The 20,160-nt window shown below is 43.5% G+C and overlaps 2 protein-coding genes across 2 annotated transcripts; both read right to left on the bottom strand.

Moving 5' to 3' along the window:
* Positions 1-752: 752 nt before the first annotated feature.
* Positions 753-11,316, bottom strand: LOC127809737 (uncharacterized). Its single transcript, XM_052348769.1, has 6 exons — positions 11,104-11,316; positions 10,954-11,016; positions 2,445-2,492; positions 2,285-2,338; positions 1,231-1,288; positions 753-1,111 (listed from the first exon to the last, which is right to left on the bottom strand). Exons 1-6 carry the CDS (start codon positions 11,194-11,196, stop codon positions 1,071-1,073), a joined length of 357 nt encoding a protein of 118 aa, XP_052204729.1. The 5' UTR covers positions 11,197-11,316; the 3' UTR covers positions 753-1,070.
* Positions 11,317-17,929: 6,613 nt separating this feature from the next.
* LOC127810000 (uncharacterized) lies at positions 17,930-19,207 on the bottom strand. Its single transcript, XM_052349215.1, has one exon. It carries the CDS (start codon positions 19,205-19,207, stop codon positions 17,930-17,932), a length of 1,278 nt encoding a protein of 425 aa, XP_052205175.1.
* Between the last annotated feature and the right edge of the window lie 953 nt (positions 19,208-20,160).

Raw genomic sequence — 20,160 nt, 5'->3', positions numbered from 1 at the left:
ATATATAGTTGTTTTGCGTTTCTTTCATATTATGGCACCTACTGATCGAGATGACTGGGATTGATCATGTTTGGTTGTGTTCTCTCGAGGTGTCGTTCCTGCCAACATATCCTTTGTTCTTGTTTCCCTTGAAGCATTTTGTTTTTTCAGTGTTACCAGAACAATTAATTCATTACTCGATGGAAGCTTTGGAGAAGAAGCAAAATTGTTAGGATAATGATCTGAGAATTTTGCAGGCCAAGCGAGAAGGGGCTGAAATGGGCATATTTCACATCTTTTGACTGCTGTTGGCCTCTCAAATTTGGACTCTTCATCAGTGTCCGAATTGTGATGTTACGAGGTGCGATGGGTTTGTTTATTCTTTTCTTATGTGTTTCTGGAAAATGTCCAGTACATAGATGATACTAAATGTGATTCATATCATATGATGGAAATTTTAACTATTGAATAAATGAATATAAAACAAAAAAATATATTTATTGTCTTATTAAGTTGTCATCTCAAACCATCACTTGGATATGGTTTGGTCTTTGAGGTAAAGATGAAATAACTGGCCTAGGGGCGGATTGGATAGAAGAACTCTCCAATTTTGGTGAGGTTGGAAACCACACCATGAAGAATTTCTAATCTAAAACATTATTTGGGATGGCTAATCCTAAGATATAGAATTTGAGCATGAGAGAACACTTTCTGAAACTCACTTGTATTGAACAAACTGATTCAAGAGAAAATGAGATGCTTACAATGAAGTTGTTATCTCCTATTTATACTACAATAAGGGAAATAAAATACTCTTAAGTGGAAAAATACAATATCACAAGATAATAATAGTAGAGAAGGTGGATGAGTAGGAATGGCCTTATGAATGATGGTGGAAATGGTGGAAGGTGAGCAGGAATGGCCCTTTGTGTTCCTTGTTCTACATCAATAACATTATCTGTGGCGATTTGCAAATGAATTCTCATATTTTAATTAAAAAAAGTTTGACAAGTTATATCTCTATTCCGATATAATGACGAATCATCAATATTGTTCGCCAGGCAAAGGTCAATGGACTCACATCCGGCCTCTCATTCATTTGCAGCTGTATCCTCCGGTGAAGCATTCCCTCCTACGAGGCGGGTGATGTGTTACAGTTAGCATTTTGCTTTTCTAATGAAAAAATTATGTTTATAGGCTCGATAAAATGAACAATTTTTATGGCAGCTACAGCCTGAGCATTGCGCATACCTTCGCCATCTGATGGCGCATAAGGCGATTTCCGATATTGCGTTTGCTGCTGTGTTGGCTGGAAGATTGAGAGACAAACAAACAAATCGTAAGATTGTGGCTGAAACTGTTTTATTTCGACAATTTAATGTATCAACAGGTGGAAAGGCATGCTGCACCAAGCTATTCAACTTCTACGCTCTAATTCTAGCAGATGGAAAGAAGATTGTATTGCCTTCTGACCGAAAAGCTAAAAGAGATTGAATAAGCAGACTGCCAACTACTTTTTGTGGTAGTCTAAACCTCAACTTTTGTTTTAATTCAATGGATAAAATTAAATAGCATTCAATAGAGCCAAACCCTTTTCCCAAGCAAAACGCCCTTCTGGCATTCATTTTCCTTTTGATTGAGAAACTTTTGTTCCAAGTATAAACTTAGTAATCCAAATGTTCTGGATCAACGAGTTAATTTGAAGATCTAGTTATTTAGTTATTATTATTATTTTGTGGATGAGATTTTCCATTTTATTTATTCGGAGATAATGAAAATAAAGATCTAACGATGTAATTGATGGCATTTTATGAGTTCCGAGTAAATTGCAAAGTGAAAGCAAATACACTGGAATTAGCTCTGGGTTTTGTAAGTCCTAATTCAATTTGCTAGGCTACAAACAGCCCATTGTAGCCGGAGCCCTTTGTCTGGGTGGCTTTGAGAGAGTATAAGAGGATGTTTTATTTTATTTTCATCATGCTTTTCTCACTGTTAGAGGCTTATTTGCCATTCTCTATCCTCTTCTTTTGTATTGGTAGCGAATTATGTCCTCTTTCACCAATCTCAACTTTCCCAGTTCCAGGATAACATTCTCCATCATTTTGACATTTTATTTTCTCAAGGCACGCTAGGGTGATTGTTATATATCCAAATTATTTGGCTGTAGGGTGTGTAAATTGCAACAAGTTTCAGCCAGTTAGCAAGACATCAATACCCCTTAAGTGAAAAATCATAAAAATACCGGTAATTTAGGCAAATAGCACAACCAAGATTTTAAATAAAAGAAATAAAATTTCATGACTACCTGTAACTTAGGTCGAAGTTTCTCAAGGGGTCCCTTGGGCTTCTCATCCACCTTCTTGTTATTCTCAGGGAGATTGAATGGTATTAAATTGGCGCAGGCATTTCGAATGCGATAAGCCTCTAGCTGCAAAGTAAAAGGGTAGAGTTACAGAAAAAGTTACCTTTTCCAGAGCCCAATCAGCAGAGTCAAAGTAAGCCCGTTCATGGTCCTCATATCAAATGTGCTTTTGTGTAACAAAATGAACAGCAAGGAATGTAGAGAAGAAAATACCCAGAAAGTGGAGAGAAAGAAATTCTCAGATCTGATATATATAAGACTGTACACTCAGTCATTTATATACAAATACAAAAAGAATCTTCTAACAACCTATAAAAGAAAAATACATTATTGTCCCTCTGTCCAGCTTGGCAAAACAGAAATGTAAATAACGGAAAAATGGAAATCATCCTTCTTCAATAATGGACACTTTCCCTTTATCCAGATGTGATGTATTATGCTCCAATACCAACCCCCCCCCCCGGGAAGATGGAGAGTGGAGATTGAGAACTCCCATCTTGGATAAGTGAGAGTGAAGAACAACAGATGGCAAAGCTTTAGTCAAAAGATCAGCCAACTGTTTGGAAGTTGGAAAATCAAACGTTTTGATACTACCCTCTTGAATTTTGTCACGGATCAAGTGACAGTCAAGTTCAATGTGTTTCGTCCTCTCGTGAAAAACAGAGTTGGCGGCAATGTGGATGGCAGCTTAGTTATCACAATGCAAGGTAGCGGGTTGAGAATGAGAAACCTGGAAAGCAGAAAGTATAAAACGTAGCCAGGTGAGCTCACAACATGTAGCTGCCATCGATCGATACTCAGCCTTGGCTGAAGATCGAGAAACAACGGACTGCTTCTTCAATTTCCATGAAATCAATGATGAACCAAGGAAGATGCAGTACCCAGTGACTGAACGTCTGGTGTCGGGATATGAGGCCCAATCTGAGTCACAAAAAGCAATAAGCTGAAGTGAGGATGAGCTGGGGAGAAGTAACCCCTGACCTGGGGTAGCTTTGAGATACTTGAGAATTTTCTGAGCAGCACAGAGATGAATATCAGTAGGGGCAACCATAAATTGACTCAAAGTTTGCACACTATAACAAATTTCAAGTCGAGTAATTGTAAGATAGAGAAGCGACCAATCAATCTTCGATATACACTCGGGTCTGATAAAGGTTGGCCAGATGAATGAGTTAACTTGATGTTTTGTTCCATGGGAACCTTAGTAGGTTTGCTGCCCAAATTTCTAGAATCAGCTAAAATGTCCAAAGTGTATTTTCTTTGACACAAGTGGATACCTTTAGAGGAGCGTGCAATCTCAATGCCAAGAAAATACCTCAAAGAGCCGAGGTCCTTTATCTTAAATTTGTTGTCAAGGAAGACTTTCAACTGGTTGACAGAATCAATATCATTGCTGGCCACAAGGATGTCATTGACATATACTAGTAAAGCTGTGAAAGAATCATTATTTCCTTTTGTAAAGAGGCTATAATCAGCCTTGGATTGTGAAAAACCAGATTCAAGTAGGGATTGAGAAAATTTGGAGTACCATTATCTTGAAGCTTGCTTGAGGCCATATAAACTTTTTAGGAGTTTGCAGACTTAAGTAGGTGTCCCTTTGGTATAACCAGGAGGTTTCTTCATGTAAATGTCCTCATGTAAATCCCCATGTAAAAAGCATTATTTACATCAAACTGATGTAAATGCCAGCCCTTAACTGAAGCAATTGCTAAGAGGCATCTCACAGTCACTAACTTGGCAACAGGAGATAATGTCTCATGATAATCTATCCCTTCAAGTTGTGTGTAGCCCTTGGCTACCAAGCTGGCCTTCAATCTCTCAACAAACCCATTTGAATGGTACTTTATTTTGCAAATATATTTACAATTGATTGGCACTTTTCTTGGTGGCAAATCTGTAAGTTGCCATGTGTTGTTAGCTTCTAAGGCAGCCAGTTCTACATCCATGGCTTGACACCAGCTTGGGTGTTTGAGGGCTTGTGTGTATGTTTGTGGTTCAAAATGGGTGGAAATGGTAGTGGAGAAAGCTTGGTAAGAAGGAGAAAAAACATGATAAGATAAGTTATTAGCAAGGGGGAAATAAGTACCTTGTATAAGACTTAGCTGCTTGGGCAACAGTTGGTTGGAGGAAGTGAGGGCCTTCTGTTGACAATGAAAATTCTGCAGAAATTTGGGTGTATGCCTAGATCTGGTGGACCTGCGAGGGAAAGGAGGAGGCGGTGGGGGTGGGGAAGGAATGGCAGATTGGTGAAGTGATGAGGAAGAGGGAGAAAGAGTTGGAAAGGTACTTGAATGCTGATCAGGAGGGGGTGAAGATGAGTTCTGTGAGGGAAAATTAAAAGGTGTGGGTGGGATGAGAGGGATAGTGGGAAGAGGAGATGTATCAGGAAGTGAGATGCTTGTATTGAATGGAAAAAGTCTTTCATGAAACATAACATCTCGAGAAATAAAAATATGTTCAGTTTGTAAATCTAACAATTTGTAGCCTTTCACTCCAAAAGGGTAACCCAGAAACACACTTTTCCTACCTTTGGGATTGAACTTTTTTCTTCCATGAGATAAGGTGGAAGCAAAACTAAGGCATCCGAAAACTCTCATATGATGGTAAATGGGCGGCTTATGAAAAAGACGTTCAAAAGGAGTTTTATTATGAAGTAATGGTGTGGGTGTTCTATTAATAATGTAAACAGCAGTGAGGATGCAATCACTCCAGTATTTAAGTGGAATATTGGACTGGAATCTTAAGACCCTAGCCACATTCATGATGTGTTGGTGTTTTCGCTCAACTATCCCATTTTCTTGGGGAGTTTCAACACAACTAGTTTGGTGGATGATACCCTTAGATTTAAAAAAATCTATCATAAGGAATTCCTTGCCATTATCACTTCTGAACATTTTAATTCTGGTCTGAAATTGAGTTTCAATTAAGTAGTAAAAACTTTCAATACAAGATCTCACATCAGATTTATGTTTGAGCATGTAGACCCATGTGGTTCTTGAGAAATCATTAACAAGGGTAAGAAAAAATCGAGAACCATCAATGGCAATTGTGGGGTCTGGACCCCAGATGTTACAATGAACAATATCAAAAGCATGAAGAGATTTAGTGGTGGAAATTGGAAAAGAAAGTCGATGTTGTTTGGCCAAAGGACAAACACAGTAGGGAGATGTATTGGAAGAACTCAAGTTCTGTTTTACAAGAGGATCATCAATTAAAAGAAGTCTATAAAATGAAATGTGCCCAAGTCTACAATGCCACAAATTAGAAGTGGAATCTTTGTGTGTGACAGAAGCACTAAGAAGCTGGTCTTTATGAAGAAAAACTGGTAAAACTTCAACCAAAGCTGAGGGTGACTGTAATACCCCATGTTGCAAAGTGTTAAGGAAGTTCAAGAAACTGAAAATCAATTTGAGAATTTAGTTAACTAATTTTCGAATCGACCAGAGGAAGTACCCTGGACCCTAGATGATTAAGGAAAATGGAATAGTAAGGATGAGTAATACGAGTTATGATTTTAGGCATCAAAAGAAGTTAGATCGGGAACAGTTTCCAGTACAACTATCAACTAGGTTGAGAAAATCGAATGATTGTAAGGGATGTAATACTCCAGCTTTTTAGATTTAGATACTTGAAGAAATATGATATTTTAAGGGATTGTAGATGTTTGGAGATAAAAGTTTAATTTTTGAGCCAGGGGCAAAATCGTAATTTTTGAGGTTCGGGTAAAAGTGTAATTTAGTTAAAAATTAGGGGCATTAGCATAATTAGTCCATTTTTAGGGACTAAAATGCAATTAAAAATTAGTTCAGGGACCATGTTGAAAATGGTCTAAGTGCAATTATCCAAAAGTTCAGTCCAAAGTGTAATTATTGAAACCTTTTTACTAGGGGCATTTGAGAGATTCAGGAAAAGTCTCATAAATGACTTTAGAGATAAGGATGAAGTATCATGATGACGTTAGATATAAGATGAAGGCTCATGATGACTTTAAGGATAAGATTTGGATAAGATTTGATTGGATAAGATAAGATTTGGATAAGATTTGATTTGATATGACTTGATTTGGATAAAAATTTGATTCGGATATCAATGATTATATAATATCTTGGAAGATTTAGAATGATTGCAGAATATCTTAGAATATTTGGTAATGATTATATAATATCTTGGAAGATTTAGAATGATTGCAGAATATCTTAGAAGATTTGGTAATGATTATAGAATATCTTGGAAGATTTACAATGATTGCAGAAGATCTTTAGAAGATTTGGAATGATTATAAAAGATTTTGGAAGATTTGAAATGATTGTAGAATATATGTTTCTTGGTGGCTAAGTTTCCAAAACCTATAAATAGGGGTTCTGTAATACCCCATGTTGCAAAGTGTCAAGTAAGTTCAAAGAACTGAAAATTAGTTTGAGAATTTAGTTTAGTAATTGTCGAATTAGACGAAAGGAGTACCCCAGACCCTAGATAGCCAAGGAGAATGGTATGGTATTGACGAGTGATTTGAGTTATGATTTTTGGTGATGAAAGAAATGGGATCGGAAACAGTTTTCGGTACAACTATCTATCAAGTTGAGAAAATCGAATGATCGTAAGGGATGTAATACTCGAGATTTTTAAATTCAAATACTTGAGTAAATAGGATGTTTTAAGGGATTATGGATGTTTGGAGATAAAAGTTTAATTTTTGAGCCAGGGGCAAAAATGTAATTTTTGAGATTCGGGTAAAAGTATAATTTACCTAAAAATGAGGGGCATTAGCGTAATTAACCCATTCTTCAAGGACTAAAATGCAATTAAAAATTAGTTCAGGGATCATGTTGAAAAGGGTCTAAGTGCAATTATCCAAAAGTTCGGGCAAAAGTGTAATTATTAAAACCTTTTTATTATGGGCATTTGGGAGATTCAAGAAAATCCTCATAAGGATGAAGGCTCATGATGACGTTAAAGATAAGATGAAGGCTTATGATAACTTTAAGGATAAGATATTAGAAGATTTTGAAATGATTGCAAAAGATAGTAGAAGATTTTGGAATGATTACAAAAGATATTAGAAGATTTTGAAATGATTGCAGAAGATATTAGAAGATTTGGAATGATTGGAAAAGATTTTGAAAGATTTGAAATGATTGCAGAATATATGTTTCTTGGTGGCTAAGTTTCCAAAACCTATAAATAGGGGTTCATGGCTAAGGATTCTCTCATTCGAAATTTTGAGAAGTTCATGCAAGATAAGAGTGCTTCGGATTTAGTGAATAAAGGGCTTTTTAAGCATATGCAAAGCATCACATGCACAGAACATTTGAGCAGCACATGAGGGCGTGTAAGGAGGTGGTTTGGTCAAAAGACTTGAGGAGTTACACAAAAGTCGAGGTTCGACACAAGATTTAAGGTGTTCTGAGTTTTGTTCAAGGTGAGTGTTTGCCCCCAAAACTTGATTTATTGTGCTTGTTCTATCTGAACATGTGTGTGGTTTCATGTAAAATGGTTTTGTGCATTGAAATGGTAACCGGTGACGGTTGGTTTTTATGAGGGAAGTTCATCCCTAAACGTTTTAAACTAGTGCATTGCATTTTATAAAATATTGTTTATATGATGCATTGAATTGTGAAATATGGCATTGTCTTGAGTTTTGTGTGTACGTATGGAATGTCAACCTAAGATGTTGTTTGGATAGTATAGCCAGAATTCTCCAAGGGCGTGACGAAATAATAAGGGTATTTGATGCTGGTGTGCATTGCAGGATAGCTGCCTTGGTTTCCGTGCCGGGTCATTTGACCAGGGAAGTTGCACTAGGATGACTAGGTGGTCCATACTGTGTTGTTCATGTGGGATGTCAGCCTAGAATGTTGTCTGGATAGTGTAGCCGTAATTCTCTAAGGGCGTGACGGAATAATAGGGGTATCTGATACTGGTGTGCATGTCAGGATAGCCGCCTTGTCTTTCGTGCCAGGCTGTTTGGCCAGGGAAGTTGCACTAGGATGACTAGGTGGTCCATGTAAAATTTTGGAGTTGGGATTGCATGGTGGTTCCTAGATGCTTAAGGTGGGAACGTATTCTGGTGAGATGCGTTGGCAGCCCCATTTAAGCTAGAATCGCATCGCGTCGTCGTGTCGTCGAGTCGGTATGGTGGCATAGCTTTTAGAGAGATTGCTCTTTTCCCGTGGTAGGGTTAAGCGCGTGGGATTCTCTTGGGCTAGGGCTTACCGTGTGTATTGGTTTATTTCATGCCTTGCATTCATTCATGAAAAATGTGATTTTGAACTCTCACTTAGATGATTCAGCATCTAATTTGGATTATGTCCCTGGAATATTCAAACGTTCCAGGTGAAGGCAGTGGTGCGAAGGGAAAAGGAATTGCCGAAGAGTGATGGCGATTAGAGGATATTTTATATTATGTCCTTTTAGTTATGTTGTTTATTTTGAGAACATCATGTAAGCGTTGGTGCAACTTTATATTATAAATAAAGTGGTTTCGGTTATGACCTGTTAAGGTTCGATTTAGCTTCCGCATTTGTGTTGGTAAACCTTTCTTAGTTTATTGATGGTTCATAGTTGATATACTGAGAAGATGTAACGGGATCTTTGGGGAACAGTTTATGTTGAGTTTCTGTTATTTATTTGGAAAAAATATATATATTCCCAGAATCTTACATTACGTAATGCCCTCCCGGGAATTGGGGTGTTATAGTGACACAACAAATCGCAACAGATGATACAGACCATCCCTCACTTCACCCATCCCAATCGTTGTCCAAGATGCTAAGTCCTGTACAAAACAAGAATGAGAAAAGAAAATAAGGCAGCAAGAAGAATGAATAACAAGTCGTTGAGCAGAAATTAAATTAAAATTGAAAGAGGGGACACAAAGCACATTTTGAAGGACTAAATTCTCGGATAAGTGCACAACACCAATGTGAGTAATAGGGACAGCTGCACCATTAGGTAATTTAACTAAAAAAGATACAGTGGCCGTAATGGATGAATAGAGAGAAGGGCAACAGATCATGTGATATGTTGCTCCAGTGTCTATTATCCAAGGGGTGGTGTGTATTGGGGTTGATAAACAAGGAACCATACCAGAGACTTTAGAGTTAGTGACATGCTGTGAGGATGGGGAAGGTTGAGTAACAAACATGGTGGCCATGGCTGAACTGGTGTCCTTAGAATGCAACAAAGCCAAAAGCTGATTATATTGTCCCTTGGTAAGAGCTATAGTCTCAGAGGATTCTTCATCATGATCATCAGTAGAACATGCTCGAGAAGGAGCAATAGTAGCAGCAACAAACTTCTTGTTCTTGCCATGGAGCTTATGGCCAATGGGGTATCCATTTAATTTGTAACATTTCTCAACAGAATGGCCAGACATATTGCAATGAGTACACAAAGGTGGGGTTGCATTTCCTACTTTGAATCAATTCTCAAGAGTGTGACCCTGTATTTTGCAATGAGTGCAATAAGGACGAGTTGGTTTCTAAGCCACAGAGTTAAGGAATTTTTGGGCAGATTTGGAAAAATATGGGTTGGTTTTAGCCATCATGGCCATGAGGTCAGAGTTAGAGGGTTGGGTAAGCAAGAGACGTTGTCGTTCTTGCTGTTGAATCATGGAGAAAACTCGATTAAGAGGGGGTAGGGGTTCAAGAAGCATAATCTGATCTCTGGAAGGGGAATAAGAATAAGATAAACCCATTAAAAACTGTATGACACAATCACGATCATATCGATCATTTAAGACCTTCAACTTGCCACAATCACACACACGTATAGGGTCATAGATAGCCAATTCATCCCATAAAATCTTCAAGCGGCCAAAATAAGTGCTAATGGAATCTTGACCTTGAGAAAGGCTAGCAAGATCTCGTTTGAGTTGAAATATGTGAGAACCATTTTGTTGAGTAAAACGGTCCTGAAGTTCAAGCCAGAGAGTGCGAGAATCATAGACCAAGGCAAGGCTGGATTTAACAGAAGAACTCACAAAATTTTGAAGCCAAGAGACGACTAAATCATTGCAACGTTCCCATGCTTTAAAAATTGGATCAGTGGCATCTTGAGGTTTGGAAATGGTCCCATTGATGAAACCAAGCTTGTTCTTGGCTCGAAGAGCACGACTTACAGCTCGAGACCAACTGACATAATTGTCAGCAATCAAGAGATCTGAAACCAAGGCAGCAGCGGGATTGTTATCGTTGTCGATGCAAAATGGGTTGAAAGGATCTGAGAAATTGAGAAACCTTTCGTTAGCCATGGTGAGAAGTTTGGATCGAGGGCGGCTCTGATACTATGTAACAAAATGAACAGCAAGGAATGTAGAGAAGAAAATATCCAAAAAGTGGAGAGAAACACTATACACTTAGTCATTTATATATAAATACAAAAAGAATCTTCTAACAACTTATAAAGGAAAAATACATTATTGTCCCTCTGTACAGCTTGGCAAAACATAAATGTAAATAACGGAAAAATGGAAATCATCCTTCTTCAATAATGGACACTTTTCCTTTATCTAGATGTGATGTATTATGCTCTAATAGTGAGAAAAAAGCTGTTATATTTATTGAGTTAGGATGCTACCCTAGACTTCTAAAAATAAATAAACAAGATATTACCTTAGATATCAGTGGTGGTTTATTAGGCATAATTCCTCCATGCTTCTTCTTCACAGCTTCATCCTATGGGAAACAACATTCCAGTACAAGAAATGAGAAACTGCTGGAACAGTACAAAGCAAATGAAGAAAGCTAGTATATAGAAACAACCTCCTCTTGGGATGAGGGCATGGACTTTTCAGAGTCCTCTGGGACATCTTCACCCACACGTTCTTGATCTTTGACATCCTCCATACCAGACATATTGTCCTTGTGCAACCTATTGTATAGCAGCTGCAACAGTATAAACCATTGGTTTCCCTAAACATTTGCTCTCATGAATGCTGCAGCATAAGAAGATCAACAATCACCAATCACTTACCAGTCAAATTATGAAAACAATTAGATACTGCTTATTTAGAAAATAAATTTAAACAGACACCATCCTATAACTGCCTATAGTTTAGGGCTACATTTAGAAGACTTAGAATCTTAATTACCTTAATCAACACACTTTAAAGAAGAGAGTCAATCTTACTTTTTACAAGAACTCTTAATCCACCTGATGCTATTGACATCACTATTTAACTACATGGGCAATGAACATCTGTGTGTGACTTAGAAGATAAATTGATAGAACATGCAAGTTTAGAGGACAAATGAAAAAAGAAATAGGAAGGTGATGATGGTTTTTGGGACCGACCACCACGTGCCACCTCTGCGACTGGACCTCGGGAATGGTACCTCGGACTTGGTGATGTCGGACCTCGGGTGTAGAACCTGCAAGACAATGGAGGGCCGGGGCTAGGATCCCCCGGGGTGGACTCCGACGCTCAAATCAGTAGAGTAAATGCGAGTAGTAGTAAATGAGAGAGCTGTAGAACTTGAATATACCTGGCGAGAGTCCTTGTCTTTTATAGGCGAACCCGTTTTGGGGTACCCGAGATGAGCGGGCACGACCTCCGATAATCCCGGTCAGGTTGGAGCGGGTCTTGCGGTTCGGCCCAGATTTCCCGGGCTCCGCTCCGGAGTGTTGACTTGCCACGTGTCGGTCTCTCAGGTGATCTGTGTGGCAGGTGAGACTATCAGCGCGTAGGGGTATCTTAGTAATTTCAGTTGGTGCCACATCACTTGCCCCCCACTCCTTGAGCCGAGCTGAAAACCATGCTGGGTCGAGGAGTAGGTTACCTGACTGTTGATTTTTACCAAGACGCACGAGAGTGTTTTTAAAGTTGAGATTAGTGCTTGAAAATCCCATTTACTACCTTGAGGTTATAGGGATGGGTTTTGATTGGAGGGAAAAACTCGTTTGGAGGGAAACATTGTCATTTTGAATTTTTCCCCCCTTAGGTCCCCTCTATATAAGCCCTAAGGCCCCACCCCACAATTATTATTTCAAGACAAGCATTCATCTCCTTGAGGTTAGTCTTTCCCATCCTCCTTTTCTTTTATTTTTCCTTATTTGTTATTTATTTATTTTTTATCTTTTCTTCCCTTTGGTTTTTTTTTGCTTGTTTTTTTTTTTTTTTTTTTTTTAAAGGGATCAAATTTTCCCTCGGCCAGGCGCCTCTGCCTGGCCGAGGTCGACCTGGCCAGGCCGCCTCGGCCATGGCCTGGTCTGGCCTGGCCCGACCTCGGCCGCGCTCGGCCATGGCCGAGCTGGCCGAGCTTTGGCTAGGCCATGCTCGGCCTCGCCAGATCTCGGCGAGGCCGAGCCCCTCGGCCACGGCCGAGCGCTTGGCTCGGCCTGGCCGAGGTCGGCCAGGGCCGGGGGGTTCGGCCCACTGCTAAACTTTTCTTTAGGATGTTCAAAGTAATTTCCATTAGCAAAATTGAACCTCGATTTTCCTTTTCCCCCCTCAACCAGCGTCAGTTCGTAGTCGATAACCCCACATCGGTAAAACGATGGAAGAGTAGATTTTTCTTTGCTGGCTTGAAAGACCGGGGGGTCAGCTTCGGGGTGCCAGTTGAGTGGGCTTTCCAGCCCTCAAAGGTCCGTAGTCGCAGGATCACGCATGACGAGCTTCACAATATTCAGATCTTGAGAGAGCTGAACCCTATCAGCGCTCGGGTTCTGATATGTGATCGTACCTTGTACCTGGGGGGTTTATCCACTCACACTTGCTTCGAGCCTGATGTCACTTTGGGTAGTCATTTTCCCACTATTTTCATACTTTTCTAACTTGCTTTTCTTGCCCTTAATATCTTGTTTGCGCATTTGCAGCTGAGATGGTGAGCACAGCTTTCATCTGGGGGAAGAACAAACGGAGACCCGTGGAGGACGAGGGCGCCCCAGCTCTTACGGGGGGAAAGGCTGCGATCTCAGCCAGAACACTCAGGTGGCAAGACGTATGATTCACCACTTTGCCACTCTCGCCGATCGTCAGGTGTTGGCCGAGCAGTCCTCGGAGGCCATAGAAGCCACATTGTGCAAGTATCCGGCCCAGGTAATCACCTATACTTTATCAACATCCTCCAGTCTCATCTATGTTGTCCTTACTTGCCTTGCCCATTGTAGGTGGTCACACTCGTTTCGGACTTTTTCGGACGTTTCTCTCAAGCTTCCAAGAAGACCTTGGAACTAGACACCTAGCTGTAGGAGAGGGACGAGTTACTGGAGAGCCACAGGAAGAACTTGGATGAGTTGTCCTCCCAGCAGCAGGCTTCAGACCTACGTATTCAGGGGCTAGAGGCAGAGCTATCTCGGACGAGCTCCAAGCTATCTCGGGCGAACTCAGTCATTCGCCAATACGAGCGCAAGTATGCCGAGCCCATCAAGCTTCCTGAGGTAGAGGAGTTCCTCCAGAAGAACCTGCAGGACGCTTGGACAAAGGGATTCCAAGCTCATGAGACAGAGGTATTACGAGCTCATCCAGACTTGGACATGTCCACTGTTCGGTCTGTTGCGGAGATTGTGGCCGGGATGGAGGACTCGGAGATGGCCGACGATGGTGATGCGCCTCCTGATGCTTGAGCTCTTCTTCTTTTTTTTTTCTTTTTTTTTTTCTAGCTAGGGCCTTTTGTACTTCCTCTATTATCATGTATTGAATCATCTCGTTTTTATACAGTGCCGTTTCACTTTGACTGTTCATCTTTTGCTTGCGAACATATGGACTGAGACTAGTTGAACCTCGATCCCTTCCATAGTTGACGAGGGTGAATTTGACCCTTGGTTCTCCCTAGGTCAACAATCAGGGGGGTGCTGTGTTGTAATTTTTCCTTGGCCATTAGTCCACCGTTGGGGACAGCCTAGGGCTCGTGACCCTTGGATTCTAGCGACTCCCACGCGAAGGAGGGTGTTAGCCAGAGTTTTTCCATGGCCCTTAGTCCACTTTTGAGGACGGCCTAGGGCTCGTGACCCTTGGGTTTTAGCCACTCCCACGCAAAGGAGGGTGTCGGCTAGAGTTTTTTCCATGGGCCTTAGTCCACTTATGAGGATGGCCTAGGGCTCGTGACCCTTGGATTTTTTTTCGACGTGACCCTTGGGTTTTAGCCACTCCCACGCGAAGGAGGGTGTTGGCTAGAGTTTTTTCCATGGCCCTTAGTCCACTTTTGAGGACTGCCTAGGGCTCGTGACCCTTGGGTTTTAACCACTCCCACGCGAAGGAGGGTGTTGGCTAGAGTTTTTTCCATGGCCCTTAGTCCACTTATGAGGACGGCCTAGGGCTCGTGACCCTTGGATTTTTCTTCGACGAAGTATAATCCTTTGGAAAATTGCTATTAGATGAAGAGAATATGAAGCCTTGCCATTAGTCGTAAAGAAAAAGAGTACAAAGAGATTCAGGGAATTCCCCTGCTCATTGATAAAACTTCCTTAAGTTCTGCACATTCCAAGTATGCTTCAGGGTCTTGCCTTCCATGTCTTCTAGTCGATATTTAGGGATTCCACCACCCGGTACGGCCCTTCCCAATTCGGAGTTAGTTTATTCATGTCCCGAGGATGACTCACGTCGAACCGTCGTAGAACAAGATCTCCTGGCATGAAGCTCCTAGCGTGGACTCGTCGATTGTAGTACCTAGCAATGCGCCGGTTATATGCGGCTTGTCGAATTCGTGCCAGGTCTCGGAGCTCATCCATCAAATCCAAGTTGCACCTTAGCCCTTGCTCGTTAATCTCAGGATCGAAATGCTCCACTCGGTAGCTCCTCACCCCAATCTCGACAAGGATGAGAGCCTCCGAGCCATAACACAATGTGAAAGGGCATTCTCCTGTAGCCGTTCGCGGTGTGGTTCGATAAGACCATAGTATACTGGGGAGCTCATCTACCCATTGACTGTCTGCCTTCTCAACCCGAGCTCGGAGTCCTTGCAGAATGGTCCTGTTCGTAAGCTCTACCTGCCCATTAGCTTGAGGATGGGCGACCGAGGTAAAATGTTGCTTAATCCCCAACTCTCGGCACCATTCTTGCACTGATCGGTCTTTGAATTGGGTGCCATTGTCAATTATTAGCACCCTTGGAATACCAAACTGGTAGACGATGGATTTCCAAAGGAATTGTTTTACCCTCCGTCCTGTAATAGTTGCCACAGGCTCGGCCTCCACCCACTTAGTGAAGTAGTCGATGGCTGCTATCAAGTATTTGTTCTGTCCAGCCGCTAGTGGAAAAGGCCCGAGGATATCGACTCCCCACCTGGCAAACAGACAAGGCGAAGCCAGGTGGGTGAGTTCAGCTGCTGGGGTGTGAACCAGGTTGGAAGTTTTTTGGCATCTCTCACAAGTCTGGACCAAATGCCCAGCGTCGCTCATCATTGTCGACCAGTAATACTCCTGCCGAAGTGCCTTCTGGGAGAGAGACCGAGCTCCGATGTGACTGCCGCAAATCCCTTCGTGGATTTCCCTTAGGATGTAGTCGGCCTCGACCGGTCCCACACACTTCAGCAGCAGCTGAGTGAAGGATTTCTTATAAAGGTCTGATCCCACCAATAGAAACTTGGCAGCCTGGCGCTTGAGTTTTTGACTTTCCTGTTCCTCCTCGGGTAGCCATCCCTTGGTCAGATGTGCTACGATGGGATCCATCCAACTTTCAACCCCTTCCACGCAAAGCTGCTCTGCCTCAGTCTCTATGCTCCTCTGGGGCAACGACTCTATGTAAACAGCTCGGGAATTCCTAGGGAAGGAAGAAGCAGCTATCCTCGAGAGAGCATCCGCCACTACATTCTGTGCCCGTGGGACATGATTGATCTTCACTGTCCGAAATCGTGCCATAAGATCCTTGGCTATCGCCAAGTATTGGGCCATGACGTCCTCTCGGGCCTCGAACTCTCCTGTGACCTGCTGCACAATTAAATTCGAGTCAGAATATACCTCCAGATCCCTAACTCCCATTTGTTCCGCTAGTCTGAGCCCGGCAATGAGCGCCTCATACTCGGCCTCATTGTTAGAGGCATTGAACTCGAAATGGAGGGCATACGGCCAAGCATTGCCATCGGGGCCCTGCAGTAGTAATCCAGCGCCACTGCCTCCGACACTGGAGCTGCCATCTACAGAGAGAGTCCAAGTCTGGGAAATCCCTTCGTCTGCTTCCTCTGGTAGGGTACCCTCCACGATGAAGTCGGCAAGAGCCTGCGCCTTGATGGCCGGCCGAGGTTGATAGTCGATGTCGAAAGCACTCAGCTCTATTGCCCATTTGAGCATCCTCCCCGACAAGTCCGGCTTTCCCAGCACATGCCTTAGCGGCTGACTTGATAGGACGATAATGTGATGTGCCTCAAAGTAAGGCCTCAACTTTCGAGCGGAGATGACTAGGGCATAGGCCAACTTTTCTGTTGGAGTGTAACGAATCTCAGCGCCGGCCAACCTTTTGCTCACATAATAGACCGGCTTTTGAATTTTGTCCTCCTCCCGTACCAAAACCGAACTGACAGCCTCATCCGAGGCAGCTAGATAAATATATAGTGAATCTCCTGGCTGTGGTTTTGCCAAGACTGGGGGGGAGACTAGACATTGTTTCAGCTGCTCAAATGCCTCCTGGCATTCCTCTGTCCATGCAAAATTCTGGACTCGAGTCAAGGCCTTAAAGAATAGCAACTGTCTTTCCGCAGATCTTGACAAGAACCTCCCTAATGCTGTTATCCTCCCGGTTAGCCTCTGCACCTCCTTGATACTTCGAGGGGGAGGCATCTCGAGTATGGTCTTTATCTTCGAAGGGTTAGCCTCAATTCCCCGGTAATGCACCATGAACCCCAAGAATTTACCAGCTGTAACCCCGAAGGCACACTTGGCCGGGTTGAGCTTCATCTGATACTGGCGTAAGGTTCTGAGGCACTCCTCCAAGTCGTCCAGATGTTGTTCAGCCAATAGACTCTTGACTAACATGTCATCCACGTAAGCCTCCATGTTTCGACCGAGTTGAGCTTTGAACAGTTTGTTGACTAACCTCTGATATGTAGCTCCAGCGTTCTTCAGCCTAAAGGGCATAACTCGGTAACAATAGGTAGCCTTATCCGTGATGAAGGCGGTCTTTTCCTGATCTTCAGGGTGTAGTGGGATTTGGTGGTACCCCTGGAATGCATCCAGGAAGCTCATTAGCTGACACCCCGCTGTTCCGTCAATCAACGCATCAATCCTGGGCAGAGGGTAACTGTCTTTCGGGCAAGCCTTGTTAAGATCTTTAAAATCAATACAAAGTCTCCATTTTCCCGATCCCTTGGAGACAAGAACCACGTTGGCTAACCACTCTGGGTAGTTGACTTCCCGAATATGATTAGCCTCCATAAGCTTTTCCACCTCCGCCTTTATAGCTTTAGCCCGCTCCGAGGCAAACTTCCTCTTCCTTTGTCTTACCGGCACACAATCCGGGTAGAGCCCCAAGCGATGTGTCATGATCGCTAGGTCTATCCCCGGCATATCCAGGGTAGACCATGCAAACACATCTTGATATCGGCGTAGGAGTGAAAGGATCTCGGACCTCAAGGGCTCCTGTAACTTGGCGCTGATTCGCACTGTCCGATCGAGCTCTTCCCCCAGTGGGACTTCCTCGAGCTCATCCACTGGCTCTTAAGTCTTAGGCTCTTCCGGACCTTCCAAGATGAAACTAGTAACCACAGTGGGAGGGGCAGCGAAATTCTGTCCCTCCTCCCTTACTGACCTCTGACCTGCTCCTATACTTGGGTCTCTCACTTGTTCTGTCTCCATCTGGCCCTGACCAGCTTGAGGGACCACCTCCTGATTCGGTCCTGAGTTTAACTCTGACCCCTTGGCCATAGTGGCACTCAATGAGGCCACGTAGCATTCCCTAGCCTGCCGCTGGTCTCCTCTTACCTTGCCAATCCCTCCCGAAGTAGGGAATTTCAACACCATGTGATACGTACTCGGTACTGCCCTCAGAGCACTAAGCCCAGACCTACCAAGGATCATATTGTACGCCGAGGGCACATCTACCACCAAAAAATCCAGCGTCACCCGGGATTTATGAGGACCACTACCAACTGTCAGGGGCAACCGAATCAAACCTTCAGAATGGATCACCATTCCATCAAAACCCACCAATGGGACACGGACTGGCTTCAGCTGATCAAGCGTGAACCCCATCCCTAGGAATGCCCTCTTGTAGAGAATCTCTGAAGAGCTACCTGGATCCACGAGGATTCGCCTCATCTCCCACTCTCCCACTTGAGCAGTGATCACCAGAGGGTCCGAATAGCTGGGATAACTCGGAAGATCCTCCTCAGAGAAAGTGATGACCACCCCTTCCTTTACCGTGCTCTTGGGAGCAGTTGAGTGGGACCCTGGGACTGTCCCTGCCGCCAGCGTGTACAAGATAAACTTCTGTCCCCCCTCCTCGGCGGGCTGCTTTCCTTCTCTCCGGGGCGGTGTTCGGCTTCGCTCTCGAAAGCGATCTCGAGTTGGAAACCTCCCTCGATGCTCCGACTTGGATTCTACCCTACCCGAGCTCGTACCTCCTCGACCCACGAAATCCCGGAGGTATCCTCGGTTGATAAGCTCTTGTATTTCTTCTTTCAGTTGGATGCAATCCTCAGTATCATGGCCGTGGTCGCGGTGAAAACGACAATACTTCTTTTTGCTTCGAGTGTTGGGTGGAGATTTCAGCAGGGGAGGACGCCGTAAATAATTCTTATCCTCCAATGCCAGGAGAATCTCTGCTTGACTTGTATTGAGGGAAGTGTAATTCACCAGGCTTCCACGTGCACCCCCAAAACTCGAGCGATCGGGAGCTCGGGAGGGGCGATAGTCCGTCTTCTGCTCTGGGGACGATTTTTTCTTCTCATTTTCTCTTTCTTTCCTGTCAGGTTGTTCCGCCCGCTTCACCTTCATCACCTCTTCGGTGTTGATGTACTTATTAGCCCGGGCTAAGGCCTCTGTGAAAGTACGAGGTGGAGTCTTGGCTAAGGACTGAGCAAATGGCCCAGCTCTCAAGCCATTCTGAAGAGCCACCATTGCGATTCGCTGGTCAAACTCATCGATACTTAATGCCTCTTTGTTGAACCTAGCCACGAAATCTCTTAGGGATTCACCCTGGTTCTGCTTGATGTTCACCAGAGCCATGGAAGACTTTCGGTGGCGCTTCAAAGGAGCGTAGTGGGCTAAGAAACAGGTCTTCAACTCTTCCCAGCGGTTGATGGAACGATGGGGAAGGCAGGAGTACCAGGTCCGGGCATGTCCTCCCAAAGTGGCCGAAAATGCCCGGCACCACATCGCGTCCGACCCCGATTGCACCAGCATGTGAGAGGAGAAAAGCTCGACGTGATCATAGGGATCTGTGCTTCCATCATAGAGCTTGATGGATGGGATACGAAACCTTTCCGGTGGAACCTCTGCCATGATGCCCTTACTCAATGGTTGGTTAGAGCCGAGGTGGAGCAACTCTTCCTTTCCCTTCTTGAGTTCCTGGACTTGCTTCTCTAAGAAACGCAATCTTCTCTCCTACGAAGTCCCTTTTTCTCGCGAGGGGGCAGAAGTGGATCCTGCCGCCTCAGAGGAGTGGATTTCCTGACCCGTCTGGCGGGATTGACTAGGCTCCCGAGCAGGAGGAGGTGACTGATGCTCCGCCCACTGAGAGGGCACATGCGAACGATGCTGTTCAGTCTGGTGTAGATAACCAGTCAACAACTCAGTTAGCTTTTGGACCTGGTTTTCCAACCTGGTGAGTCGGTCCTCCGGCATGGGATTGGCTAGAGGTGGTGGATTCTCTCCTTGTTGCGGGGCTTCTAGATTGGCTCCGACCTGACTGCAAGTCACGTCTCTTCGGGGAGCCATGTGGTTAGTTG

The sequence above is a fragment of the Diospyros lotus genome, chromosome 9, assembly GCF_014633365.1.
Source record: "Diospyros lotus cultivar Yz01 chromosome 9, ASM1463336v1, whole genome shotgun sequence".
Lineage (NCBI taxonomy): Eukaryota > Viridiplantae > Streptophyta > Magnoliopsida > Ericales > Ebenaceae > Diospyros > Diospyros lotus.
The sequence above is the reverse complement of the archived record's forward strand: the minus strand, read 5'-3'. Positions and strand labels throughout refer to the sequence as shown.